The 22127-nt window shown below is 43.9% G+C and overlaps 1 protein-coding gene across 1 annotated transcript in view; it reads right to left on the bottom strand.

Moving 5' to 3' along the window:
• Window positions 1-22127, bottom strand: part of RSRC1 (arginine and serine rich coiled-coil 1) — a 367002-nt gene that overhangs the window by 270701 nt on the left and 74174 nt on the right. Inside the window, exon 5 of the mRNA XM_075937794.1 lies at window positions 19371-19544. Coding sequence (XP_075793909.1) covers window positions 19371-19544 — 174 coding nt within the window. The remainder of the gene's footprint in view (window positions 1-19370; window positions 19545-22127) is intronic.

Raw genomic sequence — 22127 nt, 5'->3', positions numbered from 1 at the left:
CTGGGGGCCGGATGCGGCCCGCGAGGCCCTCTCATCCGGCCCGTGGAGATCTTTTTGGATTCAAAGGCAGAAGAAGTGAGATTGTTTCAAAACCCATTTGAAGCAGATGTGGCCAGTTGCCCAGATGAACTGCAGCTGGAAGTCATTGAGTTGCAAGCAAATGACCTCCTTAGGGACAAGTTCAAAATAGGACTGGTGGGTTTTTACCAGTTTTTGCCCAAGGAAGACTTTCCTAATGTCAAAACTTTTGCATCAAGGTACCTTTCAATCTTTGGAACAACATACCTGTGTGAACAAACATTTTCAAGAATGAAATACGTGAAGAACAATTTGAGAACAAACTTGTCCGATGATAATCTCAGGTCACTGCTGATGTTAGGGACAACAAATCTAAAGCCAGAAATGTCTGCTATTTTGGCATCCAGGAAACAATTTCACCATTCACACTAATACAGGTGTTCATGTGTAGTGTATGAATGTGTTATTAAATAATAACTGAATAAAATAATATTAAATAAATAATTAAAAACAACATCCATGTTTTGATTGTTTTTTATTTGGACCTCAAGTGTGTAGTCGGCCCCCAAACTGCTGTTTGATAGTTAATGCGGCCCTCGGGCTGAAAAGTTTGGAGACCCCTGCTCTAAACTATGTGGCAGCTCAGCTTCACAGGTGATTAATCAGCCCCACCCAGTCAGAGGCTCAGGGCTCTTCCAGGGAGCTGACTGACTGGGTGGGGCTGATTTATCACCTATGAAGCTGAGCTGCCCTGCAGTTTAAAGGGAACACTGATCACAAGTGTCATTGGGAAGGCTATCTGCAAAAACCAGCAGTCTCTCATGTATGCAGAAGTCATATCTGGCTAACATAAGATTGCTGAGGAATAGGCTTTGCACACAAATCTGGTCTTTGGCTCTTTTTCAATGTTTTGCCTTTTTATTTGTCACAGTGACTATAAAGAAAATGGGGTAGAGGCTCTGTAAAAGAATTCTGCACCATTAGGAGGCACTGGATATTTTTAATGTGCTCTGTGGGATATAGGTAGAACTAAAGCAGGTTTTTACCACAAGGCTCTGGCTAGATTTATGATGGCATTGTTAACTGGGAGAGTCATTTTCCCTACTGAAGAGGCTTTAAGCATGTCTACCAATTTGTGTGTCTGTTTTTGCAACTCCTCAAAGGGGGTTTGGAGGATTTCGGCCATTCTCTTTTATAGGTCTCTGAAACTCTTATAATTGTCCATTTGTGGAGCCATGAGTGGCACTACAGGTCATCAAGAGACAAGCAGGAAAGGGATACTAGCGCCAGGAGATAGTCTTGTGTTGCTGGCTCTTCTTCCTCTGCTTATTGTCATGTAGGTACTAGAAGGGGTTTTGGGGGCCCCAGAATATGCAATGTGGTGGAGCAAGCAGCCTTCTGATGATGCAGTTGCTCCTGCAGCTGAAGTTACTCTGAGCCAACAACGGTCCCTCATCAAACCCACCAATGTTCATGTGGCCAACAGCCTCACACTAGAGAAATAATAGCCCAGATTATGTGTGTCCCAATATCTTCCGAGTGAGGAGAGGTTAGATCCTCTGTATAATGTGGAGGGTTATAATAGCAGTTTGAATGAGTAAATATGTTGATAGGGTGGATTTTCTTCACTTTTAACTCTGAAGATGAATCCGAGGAAACTGCATAGCTCAGATTGCATGGGCAATGACATGTCCCGGGACCAATAGCTTGGTTCCTGTGTTGAAAAAGAGTCAGTGTCAGAATCACTGGAGTAGACTGTGCCAGAGTCAGTACCATACTCATTCCTGAACTTCTGGTTTTCAATCCTCGGTACTCCAAAGCCATGTAGTTGAACCCAGCTCAAGACTGAACTTCAGCAGGAACCACTCCAGACAGTATGACACATACTTAAGTGCAACCTCAGGGCAGACAACCAAGGAGCAGGGTAGAGACTCCAAACTGATCATATGTTCTACAATTAGATTTTGCCTATCCAGTAACTACTCCTAAAGCATTATAACAGTCTTACCATAGAGTCAGACGATTTACATGGGCAAATCTAGTCAGGTTGGACTTACTGACAGATGGTTGCAATAACCAAAGATCACAAAATATTCAGGTTGCTCCCAGTCCCAAGAGACCAAACACTTAAAGCAGATCAGTCTGTACCTTAAATGACAAAACCAAAGACTTTGCCTATAGTCAAACATAGAACAAACTAAGGATTTATTAAGGAGAAGGAGGAGAAAATGAGAGTTATTGCAAGGGTGAAGCAGGCAAAACATATGTACACAAATGAGTTACAATCTTTGGTTCAAAAGGTGACAAAGTTGTAGCAAGTTTTCAGCTCTGAATGTCTTTTAGGGCTAACCCAGACTGACCCTGGGGATCTCTATTTCTCCTTTAGCCTTATGAGAGTCCAAAGGGCAAAAGAGGACAAAGTAGTTGACAGGAAAATTTATTTCCTTCTTACAGAATTCAAGCTACTGGGATGAGCCCTTTTGCACATAGCCTCCTTATAGTCATAAGGGGACAATTAACACTGAGTTTTGATGGGCAGGAGATGATCTCTCTTGATTGAATTCACAATTTTAGAACTGCTTATTTTTTTTACATTTATAAAGCAACAGCTTAAATATTACCTTATAATATCTTTAGCATATGTAGTAAGTGACCAACACATGCAACAACTCATAAGCATTTCATAAATTCTAAACCTTAAACACAAGTCCAATAATAATCCCAACAATACTAACATACAGAGGAAACAGATTGGTTTCCAGCAATTAATTTGTAAGTGCTTGGCTGAGGCCTAAAGCCTAGGCAAGAGTTGCCACCTGATCTTCTAGCATCACAGAATGATTCTCCTGGACAGAGAGACATCAAGTGTGTGTCTGAAACTTACTGTAGATAACTCACTTACAAGAGACAGTTTTTAAATACAAGTAAACTGGATGACACTGAACCAAACAGGCATATTCTAATGACTAATGGTTGCAAAAAGCAACCAAACAATTAAAATGACTAAAACTACTAAGTCACCAACACTAAAACTATTAGCTACAGCTGTAAGGAAAGGCTATGGTCACTCAGACTCCATCTCAAAGCTGTGAGGTTGTGAGAAGAACTTAATGACAGTGGATACATCTTGCCTTTGTATGACCCTGTAGCAGAGCACGACTGAAGAGCTCATGTCCATTCTACACATACTGCTTGCCAAAATAACACAGATCTTTCAGCACGAGGCACATGTGCTCCGCCAGAGAATGCACATAAGGATAATCACACAGAGATGGAGCCTTGGATGTGAAGAACCTCTTTTAGTGAGCAAGGAAATATTTGTTCCAGAAACTGGGGTTGTGCCAACCTACCAGTTTATTTTTAAAACTACTGGAGGCTCTTCGCTTTCCAAAAACATTAATGAGAAAGTAACAAAAGGGACTCAAGTTTAATGGTCCTTAAGAATGGCACTACTGTCATCAGTACAACATACCATGCAGAAACTATGATTTCAGTGCTCATCAGTAATGAGATTAATATCTTCGGTATATTATGTGCTAAGATGTTTGCACAGAAAAATGGATTCAAGAGAAACAGTAAGAGCAACATCAGCACTCTAAACCAGAAAAATATTTAAATCATTTAAGTATATGTATTTTTTAAAAATGTGGATAGCTAAGAAAAACTGATCATCTTCCAAAAGGATTCCCAATTAGTTAATGAAGAAAAAAATGAGGGAGTACCTAAATATTGCCACTTAATTTCTTGACATTTTTCTTTGGATTGAAGACCTTGCTTTGACTGAAGACCTTTAGGGTACATCTATACCAGCAGTGGGCAATAATTTTTGATGCGGGGGCATTCAAAATTTTGGAAAGTGATTGAGGACCCCACTCTTCCATGGTATTAATGAAGATGCTGTGAGGTCTGGGGTGGAGGTTGGGTGCAGAAGGGAGTTTGAAGTAAGGGACTAGGGAGCAGGAGGGAGAATGGAGTCTGGGGGGGAGTTTGGGTGAAGGAGGCAGTTGTGACCTAAGGCAGGGAACTAGGGTGCAGGGTTTTGGGATGTGATCAAGTGTAGGAAGGGATTGTGATCTTGGGCAGGAGATTGGGGCACCAGATCTGGGAGGGGTTATGGGTACATCAGGAATGTGGGGCAGAGGGTTGGGGAACGGAGGGGCTGGAGTGCCAGAGGCAAGTTCTGGCCAGGAGACTTACCAGCCAGCAGCAAAACCAGCCAGCCTGCCTGCTTGCCTGCCGAGCTAAAAGGTTGCAGAGCTTACAATGCTTCTGCATGTCACGTTATTGGATTTTAAAGTAAGCAGACAGATCACTGTTGCACCCATGGGTGGTGTTTGTCCTAAATTCTGTACAAAGTGGGCCATGAGGTGTCCAATGAAAGCTTATGCTCTACTGGTTCTATGTATGCTACTCATGTACTTGTATGATTTTTGTATATGAAGTTATGAATATGGGCTTTGTTATTGGATTGTAAATGTTCTCTGTCTGGGAGGGAGCAATGGGCCTGGACTGCCTATTGTGAGGAAGGATTGTTCAGTGAATAGCTGTGCTAATTAGCACTGCTCCATGAACAATGGCTCTCAGTGGCCAATATACATCTGAGGAATGGGTCTGGAAGCATGATGACTACTGGCACATGAAACAGAGATAGGTTACTTGATCATGTGACCAGCTCCAGTTTGGGAGACACCAGGAACATAAAAATCCCATAAGGCCATCTCCAACTTGTCTTCAGTCTTGCTACTGATCCCAGATGCATCCTTGCTAGGGACAGAGAACTGGGAAGAACTGCTGACCCATCTTAATACAGGATGTATACCGAAGACTTTTAAGCTAGCAGTTTGTAGCATCTCTACTAAGAGCATCAAGAACTTGGTGACTGACGTATGTAATGTATTCTCCTTAATCATACTCTCAACCTTTTCTTTCTTTTATTAATAAACTTTTAGATTTTAGATATTAAAGGATAATCCCCGAGTTCTCTTGTGGGTAAGATCTAAATTGTAAATTGGCCTGGGACTGTGGCTGGTTCTTTGGGACCAATAGGATGTGTTAGTAGTTGGTGAGATTGGATTTTATAACCTCTCACCTGTGTGTAAGGTCCGGGCAGATTGTGGCACAGGGAAAGCTGGAGTGTCTGAGCAGTTTTGCTTCTGAGGCTTCCTGCTGGCCAGATTGGCAGCTGAAGTGCTCTGTGTGACTAATTTGTGGCCTACCTGGGAAAGGTCTCCAGTCAAGGGCTGTAAGTAATGGTTTTGAGCAACTCACCCTGAGCTGATGACCTCAGTGGTGCCCACACCCAGCCCGGTCTGTCATATTGCCTGCTTGGCCATGTGCTTGAGTGAATAATTAAGCAGGAGGGTTGTGCTTTCTGTCCAGAAACCGGACAATGGGATTGTCCTGGGGGCAGGAGCAGCATCTGAATCTTTTCCGCTCCCCTCTAGACTCAAAGAGAAAGCACCCTGCAGCAACATTTCTGAGCAGCATATGGGGCAAACAGGGGAGCCTGCATGGGGCTCCCTTCTGCCTCTGCAGGCCGGATCCGATAGCTTGGCAGGCCACATATGGCCTGCAGGCTGTATTTTACCCAGGCCTGATCTATACAAACTATTACAGAGGCATCACTGCAGCTGCACTACTCTACTGCTTCTGTGAGGACCATATCTGGAAGGGCCTTTTTTTAACCAACATAGTTATTTCATCTCTCAAGAGATGGTAGTTAGGCTGGTAAGAGAACTCTCCCGTTGCCCTAATGATGTCAACACAAGGAGTTAGGTTTGTATAACTCTCTCTCAGGGGGAATAGATTTTTCAGACCACTGAGTAACAGTTATAACAAGCTAATTTCCTAGTGTAGACCTGGCCTTCATGTCAATTGACATGCAACAACTTTTAAAAATGGCCTGTGAAAACAAAACAATTAAAATGAAATTGCAATAATATACCTCCATTCTCAAAAAGTTAGCAAACTAATACACTGTTTGCCAAAAGACCAATTTTTCAGAATATTGTTGTTACTATAACAAAAAAGGCAAATGTTTAATTTTGAAACCAATCTTTACATATTCCCTGGTATTCCTTCCACAAAGCTTGCTTAAAAATATAAAGAAAATCCCATATATATCCTTTGATGGAGGGTGAGAGAGAAACAAAGGAAGAAAAAAATCTAGTTTATCTAAAATTCTAGTGGGACCTTTAGAGCCACCTGGTCTTTTAAGTAAACATAGAACAGATCCAACTACTAATCAGTCTATTTATTCATGATATCTGTTAAAAGAGATTGTGCATCAATTGTTATTTACATAATCTTTTCTTTTCTAAGGGGCTCAATACAGCCAGAGATGCACTTGGCAGGGAGGAAGTGGGGGAAGAGACCCATGTGGTAGCATGTGGAGGCACAGTTTGAAAAAGGCAGAAGTAAGCATACCGGCCTCCAGGAGTTTTTGGGGGAGGAAGAAGGAAGATCAAATAGTCCCTTGTTGCTCCAATTCCAAAAGCGCAGCATACTTTTCCCCCTATGGACAAAAGGGACCCAGAGGATTATGGGGGCCTGGCAAAGTGGCAGCAGGGGTCACTTCCTTCTTCCACCCACCCCCAATTCACTATGCAGGAGGCGGCAGCCAGAGTGACCCCTCAGCAGCGGAAAGCAGACCACTGAGTAACAGTTACAATGAGCTAATTTGATAACTGAGGTAAAGTGGCCCAAGAAGGTAGTTCAGGCTGCTAGGCCAGTCTGGTTCCCATCCCCCATGTGGTGGGTGGGTGAGTGAGTGAGTGAGTGAGTGAGTGAGTGAGTGAGTGAGAGAGAGAGAGAGAGAGTGTGTGTGTGTGTGTGTGTGTGTGTGTGTGTGTGGAGGGGTGGGCGTGAACTCTGCTGCTGCTGCGACTTGCCCCCGTAATCCTCTGAGCTGCGCTGCTAGAGAGAAGAGGTAAGAAGGCAGGGACAGTGCAGGGGGAGGGCTTGGGGAAGGGTTGGAGGAGGGCAGAACCTGCGGCAGGAGGGGAAGTTGCCCGAGACCCCACACCTGGAGCTCTGGGAGGGGGTTGCCCCAAGCCCCGTACCCCCCTCAGGATGCTCCTGGGGAGAGGTCTTGGGCTTTACCCTTAACCCATTCATTTATGCCACCTCTAAAGATAACTACATGGTCTTTACTCCTTGGCTACGTCTACACTGGCCCCAAATTCCGGAAAAGGGATGCAAATCAGGTAAGTCAGAATAGGGAAATCCGCGGGGGATTTAAATATCCCCCGTGGATTTAAATAAACATGTCCGCCGCTTTTTTTCCGGCTTGGGGAAAAGCCGGAAAAAAAGTGGCGGACATGTTTATTTAAATCCACGGGGGATATTTAAATCCCCCGCGGATTTCCCTATTCTGACTTACCTGATTTGCATCCCTTTTCCGGAATTTGGGGCCAGTGTAGACGTAGCCCTTATGTTCAGGGATACACTGTCTGCCGCAGTAGGACAGCCCTCTGGATGACTTGTTGGAGAAAGCAGTCACCGAGCCTTCTCTCCTGCAGTATGCTCACAATGCAGCATCTACAATTAGGCCTTAAATATGATTATTTACAGAATATGGTAAAATATTCTAGTATATGGTATGATTACAAAATTAAGATTGCAGAATACTCTGAGTATAAATTTTCATGAACATTTATTCAAGGGAATTTGTTATGCATGTGCAATGGTCTCTTTTTGAAGTGGACCATCTTGGCCTTAGTTAGAAATACTGAAAGTGATTAAACAATAACATGAATTAACTGCTTGCTAAACCAAACCTATCTGATGTCTCATACCGGTAAACTTCTTTAAATGCACTGGTATTTAAAGAAGTGCATTTTTTCCCCACTCCAAAAAGGTTTTCTTTATTTTCACCATTTTTTTACGCATAAAAAACTCCTCCACTTTCAAACTCAAAAATCGGATATATAATAGCACAGATGAAAACAATTTAAATTATAGCACTTGCAGCAATAAAATATTGTTTTGTTAAATTGACAGCAAATTAATATCTTATTAATAAATAAGCCTTTAATTTTTTTCCTAAAAATTCATGCACTTTATGGGACAAGTATTCTCGACATATTACCAAAATAAATTTAATTTTTAATGGGGAGGTAATTCCTAATTTCTGCAATGTAAAAAAATCTCAGATTTAAAATTTACATTGACGTATGTATTTTTAAAATTACATTACAAATTGAAAGATCAGTATAATATTTCCTAATATAAATATTATTCCATGTTTTGTTTAGATAGTATACTTATATTGTTATGGTAATGCAGTTATCCAATGGCACAGATTAGTAGGAGGCAAAAAATTAGACATGTCATAAACAGAACATGTAACCCATTAAAATAAAATTCCCCAAAATAAATGCTAGTATTAAATATACTTAGTTTGCTTATACCAAAGCAAATAGTGTTTCATACTTTTTCAATGTAACTTCACTGGATAGTGTTAAATGTATGCTTCTTTTCAATCAAACATTTACCCTTCGCCACTGGTGAAAGGCAACAATATCTCTTTACAACATCTAGTCTTTTTCAATAAATTTTGCATGAAAACATGTTACCAAAGCACAAAGTTGCCTGCTGTCACATTGGAAGTATGATAAATGTTTAATGAAAACAACACCACACAGCTTGGTGTCAGACAACAGCTATCACACAGTCCTGCTTTGATCTAAACAGACACTTAAAAGGAGTTCTGAGCATGCTTTGCACCACAGAACTCTGTAACCTATATGCAAATAAAAGAAAATTAGCATAAATGACTTCCTGCTGCATAAGAAGTAAGAGGTAAGGAAAAATTGACAAGTTCCAAGAGTATATGACTGCTATCAAACTCAGAGAAGTGCAACATTTCCAAGCACTCTTAAGCTTATCAATAGGCAATTATTACACAAGTAGTTAACTGAAACCATTTGATCACTTCCAGAATTTAAAATGGAAAAACACTATGTAAACATTTTGGCTAATTACAACTGAAAATTGTTAGCTAATACACGAACAATTGACCAACACTTAAGAAATTATTGAAAAAGATGACAAAAACCAAAGTGAAAAGAAATACTTCAAAAGCAAATTTTTAAACTCAGGATCTTTCAAAGCATTCAGCAAACTCTGGTGCCACCAACCCAGAAACACTTTCATATAGTTTTTCATACAGGCTGCGTCTACACTGGCATGATTTTGTGCAAATACTTTTAATGGAAGAGTTTTCCCGTTAAAAGTATTTGCACAAGAGAGCGTTTATACTGGCATGTGCCTTTGCGCAAAAGATTTGCTTTTGCGCAAAAGCATCCGTGCCAGTGTAGATGCTCTCTTGTGCAAGAAAGCTCCGATGGCCATTTTAGCCATTGGGCTTTCTTGCACAAGAAATTTGTTACCCGTCTACACTGGCCTCTTGCGCAAGAACACTTGCGCAAGAGGACTTATCCCTGAGCAGGAGCATCAGAGTATTTGCTGTAAGGCAGGAGTGGCTATGTTCAAGTAAAATCAAGTGGTTAAATGCAAATGTAAGCTATTTAATGTAAATTCACCTTGTGAATATTTGTACAGTGTATAGGACTGGTGTTGTGTGAAATAATATACTCCTTACGATGTATAAAACCTTAATTATAATGAAGTTCTGCAATATCTCAAAATGGAGTCTGAAACTCCATTTTGAAACCTTAAAAATTTTCTTTAGGCATCCATTTAAAATACACATTCTGTCACGTCCACAGGTAACTGTTAGATTTTGAAAACAGCAAGCAGTTACCTGGCGAGATTTGAATAAACTATGAATATTCATTAGCTGTTCTGCCAGCCAATTAGCTTATAGCACGCATCTTTCAGGAGCCAATCAATTTGAACCAGGCAACACAAGCATTTTTACCAACCAATCATTTTAAAACCTCAAACCCTCATGCATATTCATGAGTGTTGAGTATAAAAGGGCTTTGCTGCGTAGCAGTTGCTGCTGGCCCCGAGGCTTATCCTTGGGTCAGACAGCGTCGGGTCGAGGTTTAGAGAGAGAGAGAGAGAGAGAGAGAGATTCTTCATTAATCTTGTCCTAGGTCGAATGAGTGAGGTCTTAGAGAAACCCTGTATAAGACCGGTTTCTCTCTTAGAAGGGATTGACAGAAAGTCATGCTCCCTCAATTTAGTCTTTTACAGGGATAGGCTGACGGAAGGTTAGGTCAGGTATTTAGTTAGGTAGTGTTTAGTTAGGATAGCTCCCGTCATCGAGTTTGTACATCAGGTTGCGTCGGTCCACGCATGTCGGCCATCGTCATGCCTATTCGTCGGGCTCAGATAGGGTTTTTATTTTTAGATTTAGTTAGAATAGATAGGAAGGAGTCTAGCTTCCATAGTCTGATCCGGCTGCACCGAAGCGCAGAGAAGAGGCAGCGAGGACCAGAGGACTTCGCGGAAGGCGAACCTACCATCTTCGACCTCCATCCGTGCTTTAAGGGATCTCCTGGGCTGTTCCTCTCCCGCGGCTTTAATTAGCCAACGGATTGTAGGTCGCCTAGCATCGAGATCAGCCGACGAGGGACACCTAGCTGTCCTCCCTGAAGGCTTTCAACTAGCCCGAAGGTCGCAGGTCACTAGCACCGCATCAACCGTCTATCGTCGTAGGCACTGTAGGTATAGGGACCTGGAGGGACTTTCCCTCCTGGTCCATTAGTGTAAAAAGGGGACTGCCCCCTCATTTGTTCATTTGAGGTATTGTTGTTAAATTTGTTTATTTTAATAATATAGTCTTGTGGTTTCCAGTTAAATCCAAGTTTCCAGTTTTCATTTGCGCGCCATATAAATCTAAGATTGGCACTCCCGGTGATCAGATACGGGTTTGAGAGTCACTACCTTATATACCATCCCCTGTGGATGAGCCGAGTTATTAGATAACTCTCGGGGAAGTTGTCCTTAAGACATCCTTCCTAATTCTGTCAAAGAGATACCGTAACATTGCGCAAGAAGCACTGATTTTGTACATTACAACGTCAGTGTTCTTGAGCAAATACTCACGGCCAGTGTAGACAGGCGGCAAGATTTTGTGCAAAAGCAGCTGTATTTGCGCAAAATCTTGCCAATGTAGACACAACCACAGTGTTCTATGCTTTAGTGATAGCACAATATTGCTATACATTTTTAGATTTCTAATTCAAGTAGTGTATTCTCTAAAAGTTCAGAAAATTTTATTTTTAAAGGTTTTCATAATTGCAGTATTAAAAATAAAATGCTTATGCTTTTCTCATGTTAAAAATTCTCAGAAGAATTAGTTTTACATAAAGCCAGAATAAACTGTTGACTTAGACATTAGTGGGCAGAGTTTTCATAAATAGGGAGGATTATTTCAGTTTACAAGTAACATTCGTTACCATCAATTTGGAGTCCTGTTATTAATTGGATCATATTTTTGGCCTTTGTCAAAAAGTAATACTGTGACAAACCAAAATGACAAATACCTGGTAATCTTTGCTTTTAGAAAACAATCACCAGCTTTCTGTGAAAGACATTGTTTAACAATTAGCATACCTTTTTTGTATTCAAATTTGATCATATAAGCACACTAAAAGCAGAAAATTTATTAATTAAAATTGGTAAGGAAAGATATACTTTAAGTTATAAGACTTTTATTGTCTAACATTCATTAACATGCACATTTTACAGCAATAACACACATTTAAATTAACAAAAGGAGTGTTATAATCTTACATTTTATTTAAATTAATCAGGACTGCAAAATAATTCATATAGCAAACTTTTACCTCTGAAGGCACCAGCTGTGCTGAAATTTCTGGTCTAAATCCCAGATTTAAGCACATCATAAAAGAAATCCATTAGCAACCAATCTTTTACAGGAGCCGGCAAGATATGATTTGCAGTTGTCAGGTCCACCTTGTGAAGTGTGATAAAAAGTATGCTACATAAGGTCCAGGTAGTATGCCATAGCCAGAGTCAGGAAATCAAGTCTCGTCCATCTCAATGTGGCTAATTTAACTGAAGTTAGAGGCTCTTTATGACAAGTTTCATATGCTACTCTGATAGAGTCCTCAATTTATGTTTTAATAGAACTAGAAATCACATCATGCTAAGGCACATTATATTTAAATTCAGAAAAGTCTGCTTTTTTGCTAAGACTAATCCACAGGAAACAAAAATTGAAAACAGGAAGTTCTGCACTAGCTTCCGACATGAAGACTCCTATTCTGCATTAAGAATGCCTGTGTGTGGCTTGATTTAATCCATTTCCAAAGTGGATTAAGCTACACTACACACTGCATTCTTAATGCAGAATAAGTCTGTCCATATGGGAATTAAGTGCAGAAAAGCTTTTGTGCCCTAAATTCATATTCTAGCATATTCGGCACAAACCTCCAGATTCACTTTTCTTCTATGTGACTGGCGAGGTTTTGATCCAAATAGATATAACTTTACTTCCAAATGGATTGCTCTTCCATATATCTTCCCACATATATTCAAATACAATATGACAAAACTGAGAAACAGCATGAGTTAACTCCTGCAGTCCTGTTTTTGATGAGTCACTAGAAGGGATACGGCCTGTCTCACCACTCCAGTTTCCAAAACTTTAATTTGCAAAACAGGCGCTCTAAAAATATTGTCACTGTATCATCTTTATTCAAGGTGACTTTTCCAATTACAGGATGTTTTATGGTCAATATCCACTACTTTTTTACATCAAAGAGGCTTGATCCATAGAGCTTCAGTTTAACATTCAGTTTGTGGGTGCAGAACACCTCACTACCATAGGAAAGATGGGAAGTGGGGAGTCCAAATTTAGGGCTAGATAACTTTGAAAACCAACAGCTAGACTCTTACAAAAAAACCACACATAAAACAAAACAAAAATCTTTCACTAAAATAATGCCTCATTACCAGCATTCCCTGTGGCCACTCAGGAGAGATTCAAATGCCACCCAGCTGATTAGCAGAGTGTCCACAGCTAGGTTTGTGTGCCTACTTGTGGTGCACAATTGCACATGCTTCGGTGCACATAAAAATGTATTCTGCACATGTATGGAAAAGATTACAGGGAAAATTACTAATTACTGTGGACTAGTGACTGAAGGACTACTGCAAATTACAAATTTTAGTAAAATTAACAAAAAAGATAACACAATACAAACTGTACTTAGTTCCTTATTTTGTCCAGGCTAGTTTTATTTATAACACTTCATAATGTATTAGTAAATATACTGTAGTAAGCTTACTAAAATAATACAGGCTTAATAACAGATCTCACTAGAAAGCTTTTATTAAATCTCAAAAGAGGGGAGACACCCATTTGTATTCTAATTATAAAGTACGAGGATTGGTCTTTGTGTGGCTAAGTGGATTCCAGCGTGCAGTTTATCAAAATAATTGACCAAAACATCATTGCAGCAATGGGCTGAACTACAGAACATTATTTTTATAAACCGAGGTAAATGGCATGAAGTCTGGTCTGAGACTTGATAAAGAAAAAGACCACAAAGCCAAGCAGATATGGATTTACACTGGAAATGAAATGAAGTTACTCAGAAATGAACATGTCATTTATTTTTTTATATTATTCCTGACAAAAAAATATCTAGAAAAGACAGGACATTGATCCACCTATTAATCTTTAGGCTGAGGAATGATAATAAATGGAAAACTATTGAAGACTCATATTACTTTTAACTAGAAGGAAATGATTAGCCACTCATCCACAGACTGCACTGATAGTTTCTTCTGGCTGGTGTGTACTGCCATTATCACTTGACAAAAATTTCTTACCAAATGCTGATAAATTTCTGTCAATTCTGGGAGGGCTAACAAACTTTGTTGCTTATTACAATGCTAGCAGATATACCCGGTATTGCTTGGGTCTTTAATTGAAGTAATTTAAAAAATTAAAAATGTACATGCTTTATTTCAATGATTGTATTTTTTTTAAAAATGAAGGAAAATGAAGGCTGGAATGAGGGTTTAGGGATAAAAAGAGGCAGGGGTTGGGCGGCTTAGGGCAGAGGGTTGGGAAGTGTGGTGGGAGGGGCTCAAGGCAGGGAGAAAGAGGTGGGAGTGCAGAAGTCAAGGCAGGTGGGAGGTGGAGGACTCAGGGCAGGGGGCTCAGAACAAGGATCTGGGAAGTGAGGAGGGGCATACCAGGGCCGCACGTGGTGGTGAGGGTGGTGCTGATCCAGCGGCAGCTCCTTGCAGGGAGTCATGATAGTGCTCCCCAGCCACAGACTTCTCCTAAGAGGCCAGGGCTGCAGTCTCTAAAGGGATGGCTCCTCCTGGGAGAAAGGGATCCAGGTCGTCCTGCTTGTTGGTGCGGGTTGGGGCTCTGCGGGACAACCCTGGCTTCCAGCTGCCTCTCCAGTCTGCAGCCTGCAGGGAGGGCTGCCCCTAGCCTGCTCCTGCCCTCTACTCTGGCCAGACACCCTAACCCCAGCCTGCTCCTGTGCCCTCCCACCCGGCCAGCCATCCTAACCCCACCCTGCTCCTGCACCCTCCCTCCAGCTAGACACCTACCCCAAGAGAGGGGAAGGTTGGCAAGCACAGTGAGAAGGGGCCGCAGCCCCCTAGTAAATTACAATATTCTGAATCCTCTAACCGAATGTGTGTCACATGTCCCTATAACCAAAACTACAACTGAAGCTCAACTGCCCATATTACACTAATAGAGATCAAGCTATAATACTGCCACCCTCATAAATTGGTTTCATATTGACCAAGGGCTGGCCCAGAAACAAAGTGAGAACAAAAGGAAGGCAATTTCCTTGATCCCTTGCAGTCCAACAATTTCCTTAAAGCAGGTGAGACTGAGCTGAGGATCCCAGTCTCACTACTGTAGTCACTATAGAGTCCACATAAAATGCTCTCCTCATGTTTTCAGTGTGCTCATCACCAATGTCACTGATGACCATAACTACTGATGGCGGGAGAGAGGATGTGGTTGCAGTAGTGTCACCCCAGCCTGCTGCCCTGATTGAAAGTCATCTGTAAAAAATTTACCTTCCCAGATTGCAAGAACAGACACAGGCAAAAGAGGTAAAGCCTCCAACCAAGGCTCCCTCTAAGCTCCACGGCAGCATGGCTCCGCAACTGCTTAATCAACTCCATCCAGAAAGGGGCTCAGAGCTCCACGTGTATTCATGCTAAGGAAATCTGGACTCCAATCCCAGATTCTATCTAAAGATACACTATATAATTGGAGAGGGATTCAAATAGCTCCTCATCTCTATAAGGTAAAATGTTTAGGATGTTTGGAAACAGCATGAACTATACTAGCAGCTAGTGTTCCCTCTAAGATTTTCCATCCATAAGCAGAGTTTTGTCTTGTGCACCAACATTGAGGTCATATGCGCTTGTTCAGATGTGTACTACCTATGGCACCCAAATTAGTAACAAATATCTTATTTAAATATCTTATAAACATTTCCCTTTTCCCCTCTGCTGCCATGTTTCCCCCTCTCCCCTCATCTGCTCCCCTGATGCCTGCTGCTGCCTCCCATCCCTCACCCTCCTCTGCTGTCCTGGCTCCTGGCCTTCTCATTCCCCTCAGTCCTCCTGGGACTTGCCACTCTCCCCATCCTCTATGACCCTTGCACCTGCCCTTCCCCCTGTGTCCATGCCTCCTCCACTCTGATCATCTGTAGCTGCCCATCCCCATCCCCTATCCTTATACCTCCCTCTACTCACCTGCCCTGCCTCTCTCCTCTGCCCTCTGGTGCCCCGGCCTCCCCTCCCCTCCCCATGTCTGCCCTTCTGCTTCACCTCACAATCCCGCTGGCACCTGCACCTTCTCTTACCCCCAGCAACCTCTTCTTGTTTCCCCCTTCCCTCACTGCCCCTACTCTCCCCAACACCTGCCCACCTTGCTGTCTTCCCTCCCTGGTGCCCACCCCTGCACCCCCATTCTCTTCAAGCCCCTCTGCACCCTCATACATGACCTGTTCCTTCTTCATGCCTACCGCTCCTTTTAACCCCTCTTCAATCAGTACCCACTCCTCTTCCTTCTCCCACCCCCAATGACACCTTCCCTTTCTCTCCCCGCCCATTCCCCTCATTGGCTCCCTTGCATTTGTCTCTTCTCCCCGGCCCCTTGGTGCCTTCCCCTTTCTTCTCCTGCCCTAGTCTCCCTCCTCTCCCCTCAGCACAATCCCTTTCCTTTCCTCACCCCCACCTTCCCCTTAGTTCTCCCCCTGCCCTTCCCTCACCTTCTACCTTCCTGACACCTGCACCCTTCACAAGCTCCCTCTAGCTCCCTGGTGCCAGGGCTGAGCCATGCGGTGGGTGGCTGCCCTGTGTGCCAGAGCGGGAACCGGGGCCATGGTGCTATTCTTAGTGCTGCTGTCCCCATCCCAGAAACTGCCACACAGCCCCACTGCTCCCAGGGCTGGGGCGCATGGCAGGTGGCTGCCCCCTGTGCCAGGACTTGAGCCCGAGCAGTGGTGCTATTTTTTAGTACCCTGGTCCCATCCCAGCTCCAGTGGCAGCACATGGGGCAGCCTCCCGCCAAACGGCCTTGTCCCAGAAGCAGCGGGGGCGGGGCTGTATGGTGGGTTCTGGGACCAGGACCATGGTACCAAAAATAGTACTGTGGCCCCGGCTTCAATCCTGGCACAAGGGCTGTGCCATATGGTGAGCAGCTGCCTCATGTGCCGCGACTGGAGCCAGGCCGCAGTGCTATTTTTAGTACCGCAGCCCGGCTCCAGCAGCTGCCACAAAGCCTGCCCTGGCTGCAGCTTGAGCCCTGGAGAAGGGCTGAAGCTAGGGCTAGGGTCACATGGTGGCTGCCTAGCTGCTCCTGGGGCGGAGCAGTCGCCCGACACATGGCCTGGCCCTGGAGCAGCTGAGCAGCCACTGTGTGGTTTTGCCAAGTAGGCTGGCGAGACTCAAATTGTTGGTACGCACCTGCATAAGTGCGCACCTTAGAGGGAACTATGCTAGAAGCTATATTTTTTACACATCTTCATTAGAAAAAATTACATAATTGTATTTGTTAGTAGCTATATTGGTCTTGAACAATGCTGATTATTCTCCCCAAAGCTTTACCACGTTAAATAATTGTTACTGGGGATTTTTCAGGCCAAAGTTTGTAAGTGGGATACCAAAATTTGACTTTTGATATCCTATTTGGCTAGTATGTAAAAGAGTAACAAGCTTTCCCTTGAATTACTACAAAACTGAAATTTTTATTTCATAAAAGAACTGTATGCCCATCTAAACCTTAGACTGATGGACCTAGTTGTCCTACCGCAGTAAAAATTTCAGTTAAAGGACACAATCTCCAAAAATAAACACTCTACTGCTCACTACTGAAGTGATAATCTTGTCCTCTTCAAAGCCATCTAGACTATTATGACATATACTTATATAAGCACTTACTAAATCATGTTATGCAGAAATAACAAGGCTACGTGAATAACATTCTAGATATTTGAAGTAAAGCCTCAGTACAAATGTCAGACAAAGCAAATTATTTAGTTATTTTCCCAAAGCTAACCAAATTTGGGAAGGAAACAACTCATCATCTAGACAGAACAATACAATGAGTTCCAGCAACCTTAATGAACAGAAAACCAGTACTTCAAAATTACTTAAGTGTTTGTCTTCTCCCATTACTTATCAAACATTATATGTACTTATTGGGAAATACTAGAGGGCGGTGCCATCTGCTCACTACACTTGCGAACCCCTACCTTGCAAGCCCCTGCAAGGACTGGGGGTGAGGGGACCCGAAACTGCCGAGTGGGGCAAGTAGAGGGGTAGCAACCCTGGCCTGTCCCAGCTCTCCTGTCTCCAGCCACTGGGGACAGGCACCAGACTGAGGCTGCAGCTGGCCTAGCTCTCTCCCTCCAGCTCACAGGGTGGTTTGGCTGGACAGAGGCTGGCGCAGCTCTCTTTCTTCTGGCCACCGGGGGTTGGACTGGGCTTGGCCTAGGCCATAGCTGGCCCGGCTCTCTCCCTCTAGCCGCAAGGGGGAAGACCACACAGTTCTGGCCTCCCACCAGAGAGGGACAAAACCATGCAGCTCCAGTGCACCTCTTCCCCCGGACTACCAGCGATGCTGCACATGGCATATCCTCCTGCCCCCAATCCGAGCCTTTGTGAGTTTCTGTGGCTCTCACACATGCTGTCCCCCAACTCGCCGCATGGCTCTTGTGCCTCCCCCACCGAAGCTCCTGTCCCTGTGAGACCCCCATGCCCTTCCACTTGAGTCCCTGCTGCTTACATGCTCATCCCTGAGCCCCCATGGCTCCTGTATGCCCCCACCTCTCCCAACCTGAGCCCACACGGCTCCTGCGCACCCCCACTTAAGTGCCTGTGTAGCTGCGTGGCTCCCCCATACCCTAACCTCCCCCCCACCCAAGCCCCTGCAAGAATTTGCAGCTCCTATGCCCCCCCATGCCCTACCCAAGCCCCCTTATCTCCTGCTCAGTCTCCCTTTTCCTCCCATCCAAGCCCCCAAGAGGGCATGCGCCCCCTCCCTCACCCAAATCCCACAGCTCCTGCACTGCATGCCTCTCCTCCCCTGCCCCAGACAAAGGAGGAGAGGCACGGTTTGATTTAAATTCTGGCAGCCGCCCGCCCATATAATGGCTGCGGGAGGGACGCTCAGAGGTGGGCAGCATATGGGGGAGGGGTAACCGCCAGCCTGTGTGGTGTGGAGCTGATAGGAGACTATGGGGGGAGGAGGAGACAAAGTAGGGCAGCCATACAGCCTTTCCCCAGAGCACTCGGGAGAGGGGAAGCTGCATGTCCGAGGAGCCACATAGCTCAAGTCTCCTGCCGCCTCAGCCCTCACCGGGGCAGGCCAGAGTATGGGTGGGTTGCATGGCTCCTCGCTCCCCCGGAGCACAGGAAAGGGGGAGGCCACACAGCTGAGGATGGAGGGAGGGGCTGCAGACTGACACATGACATCACACTGTCATCCTGCAGGAAAAAGTATAGTATAGTAAAAGTATAGTAAGTATACTTTTTAAGGTATAATAAGGTAAAATAAGTAATTAGAAACAGAAGGCTATGTGGTAGGTATGATCTCTGCTCAAACACTACAGCCCTTTTTGTCACACATTCCTTCAAAATAGCAAAGTTAGCCTGTAATCTATACTGATTTCTTATGAAATTTCTGTACACCTATCTACAGAGAGAACAGTGAAAGATCAGCAAATTAAGGTGTCCGCTATACTGCTCAGTGTCTTTTGAGGACCATATGATTTGAGCATTTAAAAAGGAAAAGTAATTTAATTTAGTATAAATTAAGTACAAATGTTTACTAGCAAGTTGATGACCAAAAAAACAATACTGAATAAGTTTTCATTCATTATCGTAATGAATTCATTTTGATTTGTCATTACACTTACCCACGCTTAGTGGTATACAACTCCTTCTCTTTCCCTCTGTTTCTCTCCTTCTCTTTTATTTTTTCTTTATCTCTACCTTTACGCCTTTCTCTTTCACGAGATCTGCTATGAGTTCTATGACTGGATCTTTCACTGCTTCGACTATAGGAGCGCTGATGTAGTCTTGATCGTGACCTATGCAAAAAACAAAACAAAACCAATATTCAACCTTAGCAATTACAATTTTTTAATTAAAATAGCACACCAGATTTCTCATATGTAGTCCATCTGTTTTTTCCATAATCTTTTCTCTATTAAAATAAAAAACACAGGCCTTGAAAATACAAATGAGAAATTAAAAAGGAATCAATTGATGACACAGTATGAGTCTATACTGAAAATGACTGTTAAAACATGAGACCATCGTATTCAACATATCTGGTCCATAATATTAAACAAGGCAGGGCCAATGCGGCTACTGAAGAACTAGCTGAGTTCCATTCGTTCTAGTACATCAGAATGATTTCCTAAATTCCAGTCAGTTGCTCCAATGCAAACCCCCTGACGTTGAAAGGGCTGCACAACTGTCACTGAAGGTTTAATTTGTTAATAAAGGGCATAGTTTACTACTGGGGATAATGTCCTTGTGCAGGGGTCAGCAACACATGCCATACTACAGCACACATGCCATAAGTGTCACGCAAGCTGATTTTCACTGGCTTGTGAGCCTTCCTGCCAGATCTATGTCACCGGACATTTCACTATTTGCGGGGGGGGGGGGAGCAACTGAGAAATGGCTCCATGCACTGCCATTGCTGCTCGTGCAGCACAGCAGCCTTCTCCCCACCACCACTCTGGCAGAGCCCCACTGGAGCTTTGCCAGACTGGCTTCTGGTGGCACACGTTTTCCACCCACTCTGCCACTCACTGGCCCACCACTGTGCAGCCCCTTCCCTCCCACCGCGGAACTGCCTCTGACACATGGGGCCCCCAGTCCAGCTGTGCGGCTGCCTCCTTCTCTAGGACACTTGTTCTTTGGTACAGTGGAAGCCGCTGCTGTGGAGGGACGGGGGGACAGCTCTATGGTAAAACCAGACTTCTACGCCTTGCAACTGCCAGCAAGCGGAGCAGTAAGCATGGAGCCAAACGTGGGGCCCTGCGCAGGGATGCTGCAAGTGGCTAAGGAGGCCTTTCACAGTGGCTATTTCAAGCTGGTGGTCGAGATCTAGGGCTTGCTGCTGGCTGAGACCCTGGAGGCCTACAATGCTACCTGGCTGGCCCACCTGAAGCCCAAGGAGCTGCAGGAGCTGGCCAAGAGCCTGGCGCTCAGCCTGCACGAGAAGGCACTGGCAACGGGAGCGGCATTTGGGAGCAGTAGAGGCGCAAAGCCAGGTAAGCACCCTCCTAATGCCCAGACCCCTGCAGTCAATCCATCCTCACGCACCTTCTGTCTCCCTGTCAAGACCCCACACCCCTAGCTCCTACACTCTCTCTTGCTCCTGTGCCCTCCCTCCTGACCAGACACCCTACTCCCAGCCTGCTTCTGCACCCAACTTACCACCCAGAGCTCACCCCCTCATCCCCTCCTGCACTCCATCTCCTTCCCAGATCCTGTACCTCCATCCCTATTCCACTCACTGGGAGCCCTATCCTGCACATTGAGCCCCTCATTTTGTCCCCACCCCACAGCCTAAGGGGATCCACAAAATCCATTAACTCTGAAACCACAAAAAGTAAATCTGGCTTATGGGAAACCCTGAACCTCAATCTTCTCAGTCCTTTCCCTTCACCCCGTAGGGCTGGAGAGCCAGAAAAGTAAGGTGTCTCAGTTGGGGGGGGGGGGCAACATCAGTGAGGGCTGAGGTTTTTTGGAGGAGTTTTTTTGCTTCTCACTTGTGTGGTTCCCAACTGATTTTTCTGTGGGTCAGTGGGCCCCAACCCAAAAAAGATTCCCCATCCCTGCCATAAATAAAGAAAACATGGGATCCTTTTGTGTTGGACATAAATTAATATTTTATTTTATTTAAAATGAAGTTTGATAAACTAACACGAGAAAGTTAAAATGCTTAAACGGTTTAATAATTTAAATTAAACTATTCTCCTTAGCTGCAGAACTAGCAAAATGGCTTGGATGTAATTATGTAATAAACTGAGTTTCCATTAGCAACTGGGTGGTCAGCGGAAAGGTTTGCATTGACCTAGGTGGTCCATGAGCTATGCGGTAAAGAGTGGTGCTCCCCTCCTCCCAGGAGGGCAGCATGGTCCAGGGCAGGAGGGTTAAATCTTGGCACAATACTTCGGAAAGATTGCAGACCGCTGTCCAAGAACAAAGTCAATTTTGTGTCTGAGAGCCCAGGCTGAGCCTAGATGGCTGACAGTCATGTGGGGTGACAATGTATTTTTTAGCATAAAACTACACTTTAATGAAAAGCCTGCAAACGTAGGCTCCAATCCTACCAGTGACCAGAGTACTTGTACAGTCCCTTGCAGGTTCAGTGGCTTAGTTACCAAGTATAATATTCTGTGTTTTCTTTCACCTCATTGCCCATTGCTCCATAATAAAGTATATAGTATTACAGGAATATTCAACTAAAAAAAAGGTACACACACATATTGGTTGATAATTATAATCAAAATAATTTTCATTATTTAATTCTATATTTTTCATGCAGAGAATGTTTTAAATTTTCATTTAGTATTTCTGATTTAAGGTATAGTAAGTGCATATATTGAACATATAGGGGTCCAGAACAGCCACTAGACAGGGGCCTGCAACCA

This window comes from Pelodiscus sinensis, chromosome 10 (genome assembly GCF_049634645.1).
Source record: "Pelodiscus sinensis isolate JC-2024 chromosome 10, ASM4963464v1, whole genome shotgun sequence".
Taxonomy (NCBI): domain Eukaryota; kingdom Metazoa; phylum Chordata; order Testudines; family Trionychidae; genus Pelodiscus; species Pelodiscus sinensis.
Note: the sequence above shows the minus strand (reverse complement) of the source record. Positions and strands in the feature narration are given on the sequence as shown.